Consider the following 14364-nt stretch of genomic DNA (forward strand, 5'->3'; position numbering starts at 1 on the left):
CATAAGTTTACTTTGTACGTTGGACGAGTATAAGCTTCTTTGACAAACGAGACATATAATTTCAAAATGTCTAATTTTATACAATATTATGAGCTATTAATATAATAACAGCTTGTATAACGATGAGGTCGCAGTTCTAACCTAACCTACTTTCCAGGCAGACCATGAAAGTGTTGTGTTGTAAGTAGCTATAAAGTGATAAAAATAATATATATGAATAATATATTATTTAGAGTAAATGTTATATTAATTGAACGTTATACATAATTCAAATAAAGATTTTGTTGATGTATCTAATGGATATTTTATGTTGTTACTAAAGTGAAATTTGTATCTCGCGGGACGTGTCGCGTTCTAGCAACCACCTATGACAGTGATATTTAAAGTTCAAGAAAGTGTTCACAACTGACTGCACATTCTCGGACGGTAGCTTATTATCAGTGTACGCTTAATGCATTTCTACTGTTATACACTAGCTCAAAACTCCTACGCCAGCTGACGAACATTACTTACATACTTGATGGTTTTGACATTAATACGAACCTAATTAGATCTTCAAATAAGCGGGTCAGGAGCCACTTACAAGTATGAAGATCTTTATATACCTACAGTCGCCTATTGTTCCCATACGCAATTAATCCGAACATTTCGGTCACAGGAAGACGTCGTGGACGCTCCATAAACAAAGTCCTAGATTCGGTGTTCGTACGATTAGTGACCTAATAATTCTGGTCACGAATAAGAAAGTCGGCTAAGAACGTCGTGTACTTATCATTTTTAAAAACGAACCACGATATATCCTAAAATGGACAAACGTGAAGTCTGACCATGTTAGCGATGAGTCAAATAAAGACAATAGGGAAAACCAAATGCGTTGAATGGATATATTGGTTATCGTTGCAATGTTCAAGTTGTTTGCTTAATTCAGCCTTTTGCAAAATAATGAAACAACGACGGTCGTGATCTCATTTGGGGTAAATGTCAAAAGAAAAACTTAAACAAAACCAACTTTTAACATTTTCAGTTGTAAACTGTTTGTCACTGATTTAGATATCAGTGTCAAATGTGCTAAATACTGTTATGTTACTTACTGTCTCCAATGTTTAGCGAGTTGGTAAATTTCTCTTGCACAGTTAGTATTACTTAAATTGATAGTCAAATTTGACACAGCCGCTAATATTGCTGCCAAACAGCAGTGTTGGTGCTGCTGTGGCCCGGGGTGGCAACAGACGGTAAGCATCAGATATTGTATCATAGTCCTGTAAGCTGGTGATATAGCAGCAATCTTGAACGTATTGCTGGGTACGCATGGGTGATGGTCCTTCCATCAGATCACACACTTATCTATCTATTCTATCTAACTGCTATCTTCTTCTACCGATATGTATGTACCTAAGCGCATAATCTCCGAACGACGGGACCAAATTGGATAATTCTTTTTTTTGGGTTCGATATTGTCAGTACAAGGTTTGTGTGAAAAAAATATAGAGAAAAACAAACAGAGGCGAAGCCACAGGCAACAGCTAGTTTTTTTTATAAAATTTTAATGTACCTACTTCTCTGGAAAGCCACGTGGACTATCAGATTTCAAAATAATAAAAAAAATCAACGTTACCTTCAACACAACTCCATGGAATACCTGAGCATAAAGTGTTACATTTTAGATACTAGGTGTTACCGCGCTGACATTGGCCAACAAAAATGAAAGTCTTTCAGAATAGTAAGTTGAAGTGCAAAATTACCACGATTCTAACCGCAAAAGTGGCACATTACTTCACTCCATGTCATCTTTGTAGACACCCCTGAGTGAGTTAGGTATTGAGCAAGGTATGTCTTCATATTTATTGATATGGCTAGCCAAGATTTTATCGACTTTATGGATATGAGAAAAACATGTTTTTAATGAAATGAGGAGGTAACTAAGCCGACTAATCTTTAAAAAAATCTTTGTAGAAAAAAGACGTGCGCGACATGTTTTATCGATTTCACACTGCAATTGTACAGCTTTATATATACGTCTTACTAATGTTCGTAATAAAATAACATGCCAAGTTAATGTAAAAATAAGTCGGAACCTCGAAGAGCACTTTATAAATTTACATGTAAAAGTATCGTAAGAGTAGGCTGCTAAATTATGATGCCAGTTGGGTTCAGTTGAATTATTTATTTGAATATCTAGTATAATCAAATGGATTAAATCAATTTAGATAAAATAAACGTTGAATATTTACCAATTAAATGAAGAATATGCCAACAAATGGGAGCCTTAATAATGAGAAAATAAATCCAAACTAAACTAGCTAAATAAAATTATTGGTTAAATGAGAGATAACCAAACTGGGGCGAAGGCTAGACGTGCAATAAATGCTGCGATCCATCAATATGATCCATAGGTACTGATGGTTTTCAGTATTACATTTTTTACTTCATAAATACTCATATTTGACAATATAAGCTAGACTAAACAATCAGTAAATACCACAATATATGATAAATATTTGTAGACCACAATATTTATTATACGTCTAGCCTTCGCCTAAAATTTATGAATAAAGTAAATCTCTTAAAATATTCTTGGAGCGCAGTCCCCGGGACACTGCCGGGGTACTGTTTACAAGTATACATAATTTGAATTTCAACTAGGTAGCTGTATTTAATATATTTAAGAACAAAATAACATTTTAAAGTGGAAACCAAGAGATGCCAATTTTTATGTAGACGGCGGATGAATTGAATATTTATCTTGGAAAACTCTTAGCCCCTTCTGATACAATTAAATTGAAATATTTCTTAAGGAAGCTAAGCACCCAAAGCAAAAACAAAAAAATATCAAGTACATCAATTTTACAGAACAAAGCTTCTAAAATGTTTTCCACTTTGTTTTTTAGACAACATGGCTTTTAAAGGTGTCGCAACATTTTAACATTATACATAAAACCAATCACTACAGGACTCTAAAACAAAGCAAAAAAAAAACACGCAATAACACTGATGCAAAAATAAAGATGGTCGGAAAGTGAAGGTGGTTACGTACTTGGATGCGTAATGTTCGGCGCCGGCGCCGGCGCAGAGGGGCTGCTGCGAAATTCGAAAATCGAATTTCGTATCGTACCGTCCCTCTCACTCTCGTATTAAATAATATTAGCGTCAGCGGGACGGCAACATACGAAGTTCGAATTTCGCTCTTGGTAGTATAGGGCCAGCTTGATCGTAATGTTCACGGTCAGATAATATCTAGAGCTAAATCGGATTATAGGGTCTCGTACTTAAAAAAGTGCACAATGGGATCCCATTACTATGCCTCCTCTGTCTGTCTGTCACAGGGCTGTAGCTTTTGAACCATACTTAAGTTTATGTTACATTTGAACTTTTTACCCGACTCCGAAGAAGGAGGGTTATGTGTTTGCCTCGTATGTATGTATGTACCTATGTCTATTCCTATGTCCGCTCGTAACAACTCAACGTCTGAGCCGATTTTGATAAATGATACGTCATTGGATCTGTCTTGATGACGCGAGTGACACTGGGTCCATAAATTTCTTGAAAAATCAAAATGGCGGCTTTTTGGCGCCAAATTCCGAGCTTTCAAAAAAAAACTTTTTATTCAAACCTATCAAGTAGGGTATCAAATGTAAGCTAATAATTAGCCCATTCTAAATATATATGGCTTATGATAGTTTTAATCTACCACTTTCAATAAAAAAAACAAAACAGTGTAAAATAAAACAATAAATTTAAATATAAATTCAAATTCAAATTCAAATGATTTATTCAGTAAATAGGCCGCAATGGGCACTTTTACACGTCATTTTTTAAACTACCAGCGCTTTCGGAAAGACCATCATTGCCAAGAAGAATGCGCCGCAAGAAACTTGGCAGAAAGTCATTTTTTTCATAACAATATAATTACAAATAAAATACTTAAAAACTATATTATACAATAAAAGAAAAAAAAATAGAAAAAATAATAATAAAAGAAATACAGGGATGTATGGGGTCCCTTAGTTACAATACTAAACACTAACTATATCTAAACTATATCTACGTTCAGTGGAAGTGTAGAATGCTTCCACCGTCATAAATTTTAAAATAATAATAACAATAATTTAGTTCTGAAATATACATTTCAGGTCAAGTAACCATTAAGCTTTTGGATTTCGAAGGCAAGTTCACGTCTGCCGCCCCCAAAGTTAGCTCACACGCACTCATGTCATGCTCTGAAAGCAAAAACCCGACTGCCTTAAAAAATACTAAAAAGAAGAAAACAAGTCTAGTGGGCTAGAACTCTGTGTAGTAGCTAACTTAAAGCTCAACAGCCGGGACCCATTCAAATCTTGACCGCTCAAAAAAAGAAGTCGGGTTTTTTTATTTTTTAAATTTATTGTTTTTACAGATGTGCATACTATGACCCCATATGACATTAAAAAATTAAAAAAGTTAAAAACTAAAGATAGTTTTGAACATGAAACTACCGTGACACTCACTCATATTAAATATATTGACCCGGATAAACTCGATTTAAGACGTGAGTTATCCGGGTCAATATATTTAACTAAAGATAGTTTCCACATTAAATGCTATATTAGTTTCCATATATAAATGTTTTTTCACTTCTCATGGTCGTAATGTTCGTGTTTATGCTGGATCTAGGCGACATAAAATAAAATCTTCGGCTAAGACCAAGGCAATCAGGTGTTAACAGCCATAAACAAAAAAGTTTTTATATATTTTTTTAATAATTTTTAATTTGTATAAAACTAAAAATTATTCAAATAAATCAAGAAAACTAAATATTTATATTATATTAGCAATGCATGAAAAATAAAAGGTACCTAGTAAGTAAACAATTGTTTCCACTGTTGTTATTTCATCTCCTCGCAATCGAACTGAAAAGCAGAGTGTAAAACTCGAGCATTAAACCCATTTTCCCCTCGACGTGTCTATCCACCCTCGCCGTACAAGCTCGGGTGGCTGTATGAACGTCTCGGGTAAAATGGCTCGTTTTACGCTCTTGTTGTACAGTCGAACAAACTGAATCATGACCCAGGGTGGAACCTTTTAATAATCAATTTCATTATGATTTCCTTGACAAAAGTATGAGATGTCAACATGACAATAGTAGCACAAAGGTTCCACCCTGGGTCATGATATGTATAATTTTTTCGACTGTAGAATTTACTATTTAAACGTCGTGGTATGACCGAGCGACCGAGTTATGGTAGTTCTCTTTTTTTTTTAAAAGAAGATACGTATTTAAATAAGCTTCAAAGTAAAACATAAAATTAAAAGAAAGAAAACAAAATACCTCAAATTACGTCCGTCATGCAATGAGCAATGGAATTCATTAGTAATTAAGTACCATTTAATCGGCAGTTAGATAAAGTTTAATTCATAATATTATTTCCTGTTATTGAGTTTTGCAAACGCAAAAGAACAATGCGACAATAAAACTAAAAACATTTCCGAATGCTTGTTGTTATTTTAAGACGATTTGATGGAGATGAACAGGCACGATTGAATGTCGAATTTACATTACAAACTAGTTCTGGTACGAGTATTTATCTAAAATGAATAATTTCTCATTAGGTAATGCTCTTTACTAATTATGAGTAAAATTTAGTAGGAGTATTAACTCCACACCTTTGTAATTGTACGAAATTGTAATTTGCTTTACTAACCTAATTTTATTTAAGTTACTAAATATATTACGATCGAGGCTGTGCCCAGCAGTGCGACGTATTATAGGCTGGGACGGATGGATGGGGGGATATTTATGGAATGAGATGTATTTAAAAAGACCTGGTTACTACATCAATTTCAATAATAAAAAAAATGGCGATTCCTCTTTTGATATTTGTAGGAACTAAGCGCTGCGAAGGGCGGGTAAGCGCTGCCTAACACGTCTCCTTTGCCTCCTGCCACGCGACCCCGCTTCACAACCCCTGATTTTATTCTGTATTTTTTTTTTACTTTTTTGTTTTGGTTGTTAATTTCAACCCCCGACGCAAAAAGAGGGGTGTTAGAAGTTTGACCGCTATGTGCTATGCGCTATGCGCATGTTAAAATTTCAGGATGATAGTAAATATATCAAACTTTCAAGGAAAACTATAACGGCTAAGTTTGCTTGAGAATTTTTAGTAGTTTAAGAGTAAATAGCAGCCTAAGGTATAAAATATACCTAAACTTGGAAGATTCCGTATATAAAATATGAAATCCTTAGAAAAATATTATTTATTTTTTGGTAATGGCTACGGTACCCTATTTTTGGCGTGTCCGACACGCTCTTGGCCGTTTTTTTTGTCATAGAGTCGTGTATTGTTTGTGAAAAATAAAGTTTTCATCTATCTATCTACCTAACCTAAGCCCCCGTATCGCAATCCGCCCCCGCGGATCTTTTACCCCGTAGGCGATACACTATTTACTCGGTCATACTACAACACTTACATGGAATTTATTCCCGAAATAAGGTCCGTCTGCTGTTCAGTCCCATTAGCATAATTTAGGGCCTGTTCACCACATGTAGACTAACTTTAAGTGACAGATATCAGTGATGCCGTCTCTGTTTGTTTTTTCCGAATAAACAAAGACGGCATTACTTTTATTTGACACTTAAAGCTAGTCGACAAGTGGTGAAACAGGCCCTTAATGTAATTAGAAATAGTGGTGACAGCAGGGTGTCGTCTCTTAGACATTAGCATGTCGAACACATAGGACATTTACCTTATCACTGATTACGATTAGAGTCGCATCTAAGGGAAGGGGGAGGAAATATTAGTTGGGGGTGAAACTACATAGTTGTAACTCACGGCGTCGCCCGTATTAGAAATACCGTCACGAGATTCGATTTTGGTCTGGAAAGTTTACTATAATATTTATAAAGCGCAATTTTTTTTTTGAAAACACCATCTACTGATTGCAGACAGTAACAAATGGGCAGACGGACAACAATGTGATTTTACATATAATGTTTCCCGTTTTCCTTTTGAAGAACAGAACACTAAAAATCTACTCATATAACTATAAAGTATCTACGGAAGTAAAATGAACTATCTTGAGATCGAAAACAAAAGTTGGAGATTTTTATCAAGGCATGACAATAAAGATGTAAATCACGGTAATATTTAATGACTGCGCCTCATACAGTCACCAACTATGAACAAACAATTTACACTCGAGCAAAAATACTTTATTTTGCTCGTATTCTTGGATCTAGGCCAAAAGAAAATCTCTTTATAGTCTAGACTCCAAAACAAATGCAAGATGTTCAGGAACTTAGTTAAATCGATTCTTTCGTAATAGCCAATCATTGTCCTGTTCCAAAAAATCAACACATGTTTTGAATGACAATGCAAAAACGAGAAAAGTAGAGCACACGTCGAAGATCTATTAAGTAACCGAAATTTTGCAAAGTTACAACACCTAGGTTGCTAGAAAAAGTGTAGACAGAATATAGTGTAACAAAACATTCGATGAATAGGATAACACCACTGAACATAAATACGTCATAAAGTTTAGCAAAACACTTTGTTTTTTACGAACTGATACTAAAATTACTAATTAGGTAATTAATGATGTTAGTGGTAAAGGCTGTGGGATAAAAATAAAACCACAACTTCTTAGTCATAAGCGATAAATGCTAAAATTGAATGAAACTATTACATACTTAAATCGTTTTCTTAAACAGAAAAATTAAAATTATGACGTGTACGACGTGTACAACTCAAAAGGAGCAAAAATTTTATCTAAAACAATATCTAAACACTTTTTGCTAAACTTCATTAGCCTTTAGTTTCTGCGCAAGTACAAAGAAGTCAAATTTTAGTATAAAAAATAATAGTAGGTAGCATCAAATGTGGCATAGCATACTTCAATGTACTTAAATCCATCTAAAGAATCGTAATGTGTGTCATCAAAACACTTGTCATTTGACTTTGCATCATCATTATCAGGTTAAGGTTTATTTAACTTATGATTGGAACTAAAAATATTTTAGAAGCAGATGTTACTTGTTCTTTTAGAAGTTGGTACTAGATTCCATCTGATTTAATACTTAAAACTAAGTACCTATCTTTTGAATATTCTGTCACCGTTGCTAACTACATGACCTAAATACGATTGTACAATAGAACATATTGTTTTTACAATATTGCCAGCGGCTGTATGCTTCAATAAAATAGCATATCTGAAGCCTAGTCTCTCCAACAGAATAATTTCTGCATAATTTGCAACAAAAATAACTAACGTAACTGTTACGTATTTTCCTCGTTCATTAGGCAATCCCGGTAAACAATGGGCCGATTCACTGATACTATGAATGGCAAAATATCCTCGCAATTATTAACTAATTGACAGTTTCTCTTCGACCGAGTAAGCTATTTTTATAAAGCTGAAAATGGTCTTGGCCGTTTGTAAAGCTATACGAGTGCTAAACGATTACTGAAACTGCTTGATTAAGTCTGCTTCAAAATAAAACTGGGTCTATCGATCTCATTTAATGCGCTAGAACATACTTAACTGAGGTTATTATGTGTTAGTATTACAGTGCATTGTTATTAGATTTACAGTCATTTTGATCTGATTCCAGTCGGAAAATAATTGCCGTTGCAGCTATCGCGTCGCATTCGCGTGGGAAGCTTGGATCATGCGCAGTGCACTGCGGCCGGGGGTCAGGACACTCTAACCTCACAGCTGATTCCTTATAAACAAATCTAATTTGCCTGTGCAAAATTGGTGATGTCTCACTATAAAATGAATATCAGTTATTTTTGGGTCCTCACCTTTGACTGCGGCGCGTCCGACTGCATGTAATAGAAAAGGAAAAACATCCACACAGTTCCGATCAGGAACAGAATTTTCACGTTGCGACGCATCTTGGATTTTTTTAATTGAAATGTGCACTCACTATCGGTTCCGTTCAAGATTCGATTTCGTTTGGAACGCACTCGAGTCGCGTTTGTTTTGTCGTCGCGGCGCGCGGCCGCGCTCTCAGCTGCGGCGTGCGAACTGAGCCTAGTCGTACAACACTGAAGATAATGACGGTCATGCGCGTATCGGTCCTCGACACCGTATTCTAAAATAGACCTTACGCGGACAAGCAAGTCACTGCAATGTTTTTGTTGGTCCCCCTCGCCACTTGCTTAGGAAGCCACTCACTATTTGTCCGGATCATGAAATGTTCGCAATGCGGAAAATTTTGCTAATGTTCGACCACTTGTTTTGTTTTATGAAAATGCATCAACAACGCTTGAAATTAGAAAAACATATAGAGTTCTGATGTTATATTAGCAACTTCATCTGAATAAAGTGTTGCAGATGTTTATGGGCGGTGGTGACCTCTTACCATCAGGAGACCCACTTGCTCGTTTGCCTTCCAGTCGTATAAAAATAAATAAATAAATAAATAGCTACTACACGTTTATAACAGTTTCATCTTACCTATTTCTTAAACAAATATTAGGGTGAAACTAAAGAAATACACAATTAGCCATAGTTCAGAGCAAAGCCGTAAATACTTGAAACTAAGTGGATTGGAACAATAAGATTCAAAAGCTTTTAAGTATCTTAAGTTTGAAATGAAGATTCATATAACGTCTTAAACTTTCGTGATTTTCACTCATAGTCAAAATACCACACAAAGGACTTATCACGCTAACACACACGAGTAATATTTACCTCGACGTTTCGGCAACATTACAGTGGCCGTGGCAGACTTGACACCCCACACCACACTTCAGTCTACTCGTGACCACGGCCACTGTAATGTTGCCGAAACGTCGAGGTAAATATTACTCGTGTGTGTTAGCGTGATAAGTCCTGTGTGTGGTATTTTGACCATGAAGATTAATGATCAAACTGAGTGAAATTGCTGTAATTTCTAATTGACTTTTATACGGTTACCTATTCAGTGGAACACTTCTTTGGTAGAAAATACCAACCATCCAAATTTCAGTAGTGTTTAATGTTGTAGTTTTGCTCCGGGAATAAGAGCTACGAATTGGCCCGAAACATGTTGAGTTAAACTCGATTTAAGACGTCAGTTATTCCATTAAAGATGAGTGTCTAATGCTTTGATGAACGATGTCTAATGTGTTTTGTAAACCTGAAAATTACTTTCTTTTTCAAATCAAGGCTGTTTTTCGAACCATCGGTATCTATCTTGACTGCTGGATTCCATAAACTACTTACATTCGATTTTTCGCACAATCTCACTACTGAGATTTAACTCTACGTCACCAAAAATCGGGGCCAACCAAGGTCAATTTTACATATCATTAAAAATTATCTTGAATTTATATTGACATTTGATATTTAATACGATTGCATGACTAAATGATGTGTCGACGCCAGATTGTTTGCAACCAATCATATACCTAAAATGCTACGTCATTTATTGTCAAAATGTGGAACGATTTATCAATTATCTTACGTATCATCTTACCGTAATGTTTGACCTACAATAATCAGTTTTTACTCATAGTTATTGTAACTCGTTCTAATCAAGTCAAGACTTTTGGGGGTATTTCCCATGGGTTTTTTAAAGTGAGTCTAGATTTTGAGATTTATGAGGATAAATCTCAAAATCTAGACTCACTTTAAGCTGACTTTTACTACATACAAGTACACGCTCTGAACGAGGGTTCAGAGCGTGTACTTGTATGTAGTAAAAGTCAGCTTGGATTTCAAATTGTACTAGTCTAGTACTTATGGCTTATTTACTGCTCTCTTCAGTAATCTATTATTACTTAAGCTTCGAGTTTACACAATAAACTACAAGTAAATAGATAATGCTGAAAAGTGGACTACCTACTCTTCCTTAAAGTTGGAAAATGGTAAGAGTATATAAGTAAAAGATGTACTAGACTTCTTTCAATGTGCAAGCAATATACATCATACATAATATACCTACTCCTTAAACTAGAACTGTATTGGATTTAACGATTGTTCTGGATATTAATGAGCGTACTAGTCAGTAGGTGCATGGTCCCAAACTCAATGTTTTTCATCCGTACCAATTGTTAAATCCAGATTAGATTTCCGTTTTTTTTTTCAAACATTTGAAGGGTAAAATGCTATCAAAATTTCTAAAATTCAGAACCTATGTGAATTAAACTGACGTAACACTTTTCATCAACAATTGTATGGTCGCTGGAGAAAATTGAATTTACTTTGAATTTTTTTTAAACATGATCCCACTAATATTATAAATGCGAAATTTTGTAAGTCTGTTTGTTTGTTACTTCATTACGAGCAAAACTTTTTAAGGAACCAGCTTCCTGGGACAGTATTTCCGGAGCGGTACAGCTTAGGGATCTTTAAAAACGAGCCTATCAATCTCCCCGGGCCGGGCCCCGGGTGGGCCGAGGTGGGGGTTGGGCCGGTAACACACCTGTGACATCTCTGGTGTTGGCAGGTGTCCATGGGCGGCGATGATTGCTTCCCATCAGTAACCTGCATGCTCGTTTGCCCCCTCTTATGCATTTATATAAAAAATCCTTCGCTTTCACAATATCGACCTTGGTCAATGTCAAATTCATCACCAACGACAAGCCACCTCACTTCATATAAGTACCTATTTCTTTTGAGTTGTTTCGACCGCAGAGGTGAATCCGCAGACGATATCTGTTTAGTACTCTAGAATTTAGAGTAGGCACATTATACAGCGTGGCACGAATTGTGGCTCAATAGAATTATTTGGACGTAGTTCTGCAAAAATGTTCCAAAGCATTGTCATGTTATTCTTTAAGTTCGTTTTTCATGTTACTGAAACTAGTTCCAAAATCAAAAAAATAATTGTTGAGGTTTGGAACATTTTCCCATAACTACGTCCATTTTACAATGACACTACTCTTTTAGGAGGAGAAAATCAAGGCATTTATATTTTCTATTTATTTAAATTTCTGTGGTGAAAATAATGAGATATTCAGTTGGGACTCTACCGCTCCAAATGCCACTTGCACAGTTCCATACAATATTTGGACACAACCTTGGGTTTGCAGGTAATTCTGGTCCGCATGAGCTCGCTTAAGTGAGCATGTTATTGCAAAGAGCGCCACCCTGTGTATTATTACGAAACCAGTAAGTCGACAGGAATACAGCGTTACTGTGTAGTTCATAATGCGCGATGAAGATGGCGTTTAAAGAAACCGCACATCAGTTACCATTCCCAGGTTTTATTAACTAAAAGCACTTTATTGAAACTGAACTGCCACATTATCCCTTGAAACAGGTGTGGTAACACTTGTGTTGTAAGTAGGTCGTAAATTCAAACTCTGTTATGACGTTACAGAAGGTTGTTTGCAGATGGCGCTACTATCTATGTAACATCAAAAGGCTAGAAGGAAGGATTTGTAGTACCTTTAGTGGAATAGAATTGAAATACACTGATAAACTGTAAAAAAATATAAAAAACGCACCTTTTTCTGTGAATGTGTATGAAGGATATCGTGAAAAAATAAGCAGAAATTACGATTAAGTCGGCTTATAAAGCTCAAAGGCTTAATTTTTTCATTTTAAATATAGGTGATTGTTCTACCGAAAAGTTAAACCAAACTAATTTTCTTGAACGTAACTACGTGAACCTCTGAAATATTGGTAGGTAATCATAAACAGAAAACAGACATGCCAGTTTCAGATCAGTTTGATTTACCTAAACTTGTTTGACAAACTGATAATTTTGACACAAAAAGTGGAATATTGCAAAAATTCGACGTCTGCTTTCTCTTCGCTTTAATTCTACGAAATTCCAAGTATCCAAAATATAATAAATAACAAAATACAAAACCTATAAATACTTGAATGAAACAATACCCATTCACCCTTCCGTTCATCCCAGTTTCCCGCCATCCTGCCAGAGTCCGCGCGCGGTCCGCCGAGTGCACTCGTCCCGGTCATTCACTCGCGAACGAACTTATCACGAACGATCCAATTTAAAAATTGAAGTTGGCTGGTTATAATTGTTTTTGTTTTTTTTTTCTATCTGTTTAAACATTTTTTGTGGCAGCGGTTTTTGTGCTCAGTCAGTTTTCAAGTTGGATACAGTTTTTTTTGTGAATTTATTTTGAAAGGGTTTTTTTTGTTACGGTAGGTAACACTGCATTTACGATTAACTAATTACTATTTGCTTTTTCTTACTACAAGAATTAAAATGATTATAGGTACCACGGGTTTAGCGATTTCGTAAAATAGGTAAGATGCAATAAAAATTGTATGAAACTGAATGGCCTATCATGAAAAAGCCTGAGCTATATGAGACGGCATACCTCAATATCTGATATAACATATCTATTCTAAGTTGACTTAGAAGTGTTTAGGTGATGGATGAAACGTAGTAAATAAATAAATAATAATGAGCAAACTTACTTTATGATATCTTAATTTTAGCCTGCGGTGGCTAAACACACTATGTAAAACTGAATCACTAAACACATAATGTATGTATCTCCGGGCACAGCTTCTGCTCTCAATCTAGAACCTCAATCAGCTATAGTCGCCTCAAAACGCAATAATCCCGAATGTTAAAATAACATGTTTTTAAAAGCAAATAACAAGTATTTTTTTAATTCGAGTCAGCCTCTCGTTTTTAGAGGTGCCTGAGCTTTTAAAAAAACAAAACGTCCCCTAAAATCAAATAAACCGACTGTTTTAACCAACGAGGCCCGTAATAATGCTACCCTCCCATACACTCGCCCCTTTACAATTAGCAACGAAAATTACCCACATTGTGGACCTTGATGCCATACAAATGAGGGTGCAACTTTGTTGCTGACTGTTCCCAAAACAGTTCTGGCATTTGTGCACATGTGGGAATTAGTTTTATATGAAGTAAGGGATAATTTTTATGGTGCCTTATTGCTGAATAAGCTAAAGGGATTTTGTAGAATGACATAAGTTATATTCTTCTAGCTTTGGAACATAACTACTTGTTTCAAATAAACCATTCAAACTTTTTGAAAAAGAGCTCCGATTTATTTAAATGTCAACCACGGAAACACATGATCACTGGCCACACACTATAGTGTCCGATATATGAAAATGAAAACCGTCTACGTTCCAAAATAAGGACCTTCCGATGATTAAATGCAATTTTGGCTTTGATTTTTTTCTCGCTGCTGTTTTGGAGTTTGCTTCGCAAATCTCATTATGTGAGAATAGCAAATCAGACATAGGCATCGTACCGTTAGGTTTTTATGTGCAATGACCAATAATACCCTCACCCACACGACAAATTATTTTTTTAAGATAGTTACATATTTATGAGTCGCGGCAAGAGTGAGGTAGGCGATCAACATGTTTATCACATCAAACTATAAGTAGCGTGCGAAAACAAAAGAAGCAGCACAATACAGCCGGTAGGAATCCGTTGCG

At 35.5% G+C, this 14364-nt stretch overlaps 3 protein-coding genes across 3 annotated transcripts in view; 2 read left to right on the top strand and 1 right to left on the bottom strand.

Annotated features, from left to right (window-relative positions):
- Pgant2 (polypeptide N-acetylgalactosaminyltransferase 2) overlaps positions 1–9031 on the bottom strand; it is an 80774-nt gene extending 71743 nt beyond the window's left edge. Inside the window, exon 1 of the mRNA XM_074093445.1 lies at positions 8778–9031. Coding sequence (XP_073949546.1) covers positions 8778–8870 — 93 coding nt within the window. The 5' untranslated portion in view covers positions 8871–9031. The remainder of the gene's footprint in view (positions 1–8777) is intronic.
- Positions 1–14364, top strand: part of LOC141432065 (THAP domain-containing protein 2-like) — a 213616-nt gene that overhangs the window by 147868 nt on the left and 51384 nt on the right. The gene's annotated exons all lie outside the window — the stretch shown is intronic.
- LOC141432066 (kinesin-like protein CG14535) overlaps positions 12874–14364 on the top strand; it is a 343284-nt gene continuing 341793 nt past the window's right edge. The window contains exon 1 of the mRNA XM_074093449.1: positions 12874–13080. The gene's annotated coding sequence lies outside the window, so the exon portion shown is untranslated. The remainder of the gene's footprint in view (positions 13081–14364) is intronic.

The sequence above is a fragment of the Choristoneura fumiferana genome, chromosome 10 (genome assembly GCF_025370935.1).
Source record: "Choristoneura fumiferana chromosome 10, NRCan_CFum_1, whole genome shotgun sequence".
In the NCBI taxonomy this organism is placed as follows: domain Eukaryota; kingdom Metazoa; phylum Arthropoda; class Insecta; order Lepidoptera; family Tortricidae; genus Choristoneura; species Choristoneura fumiferana.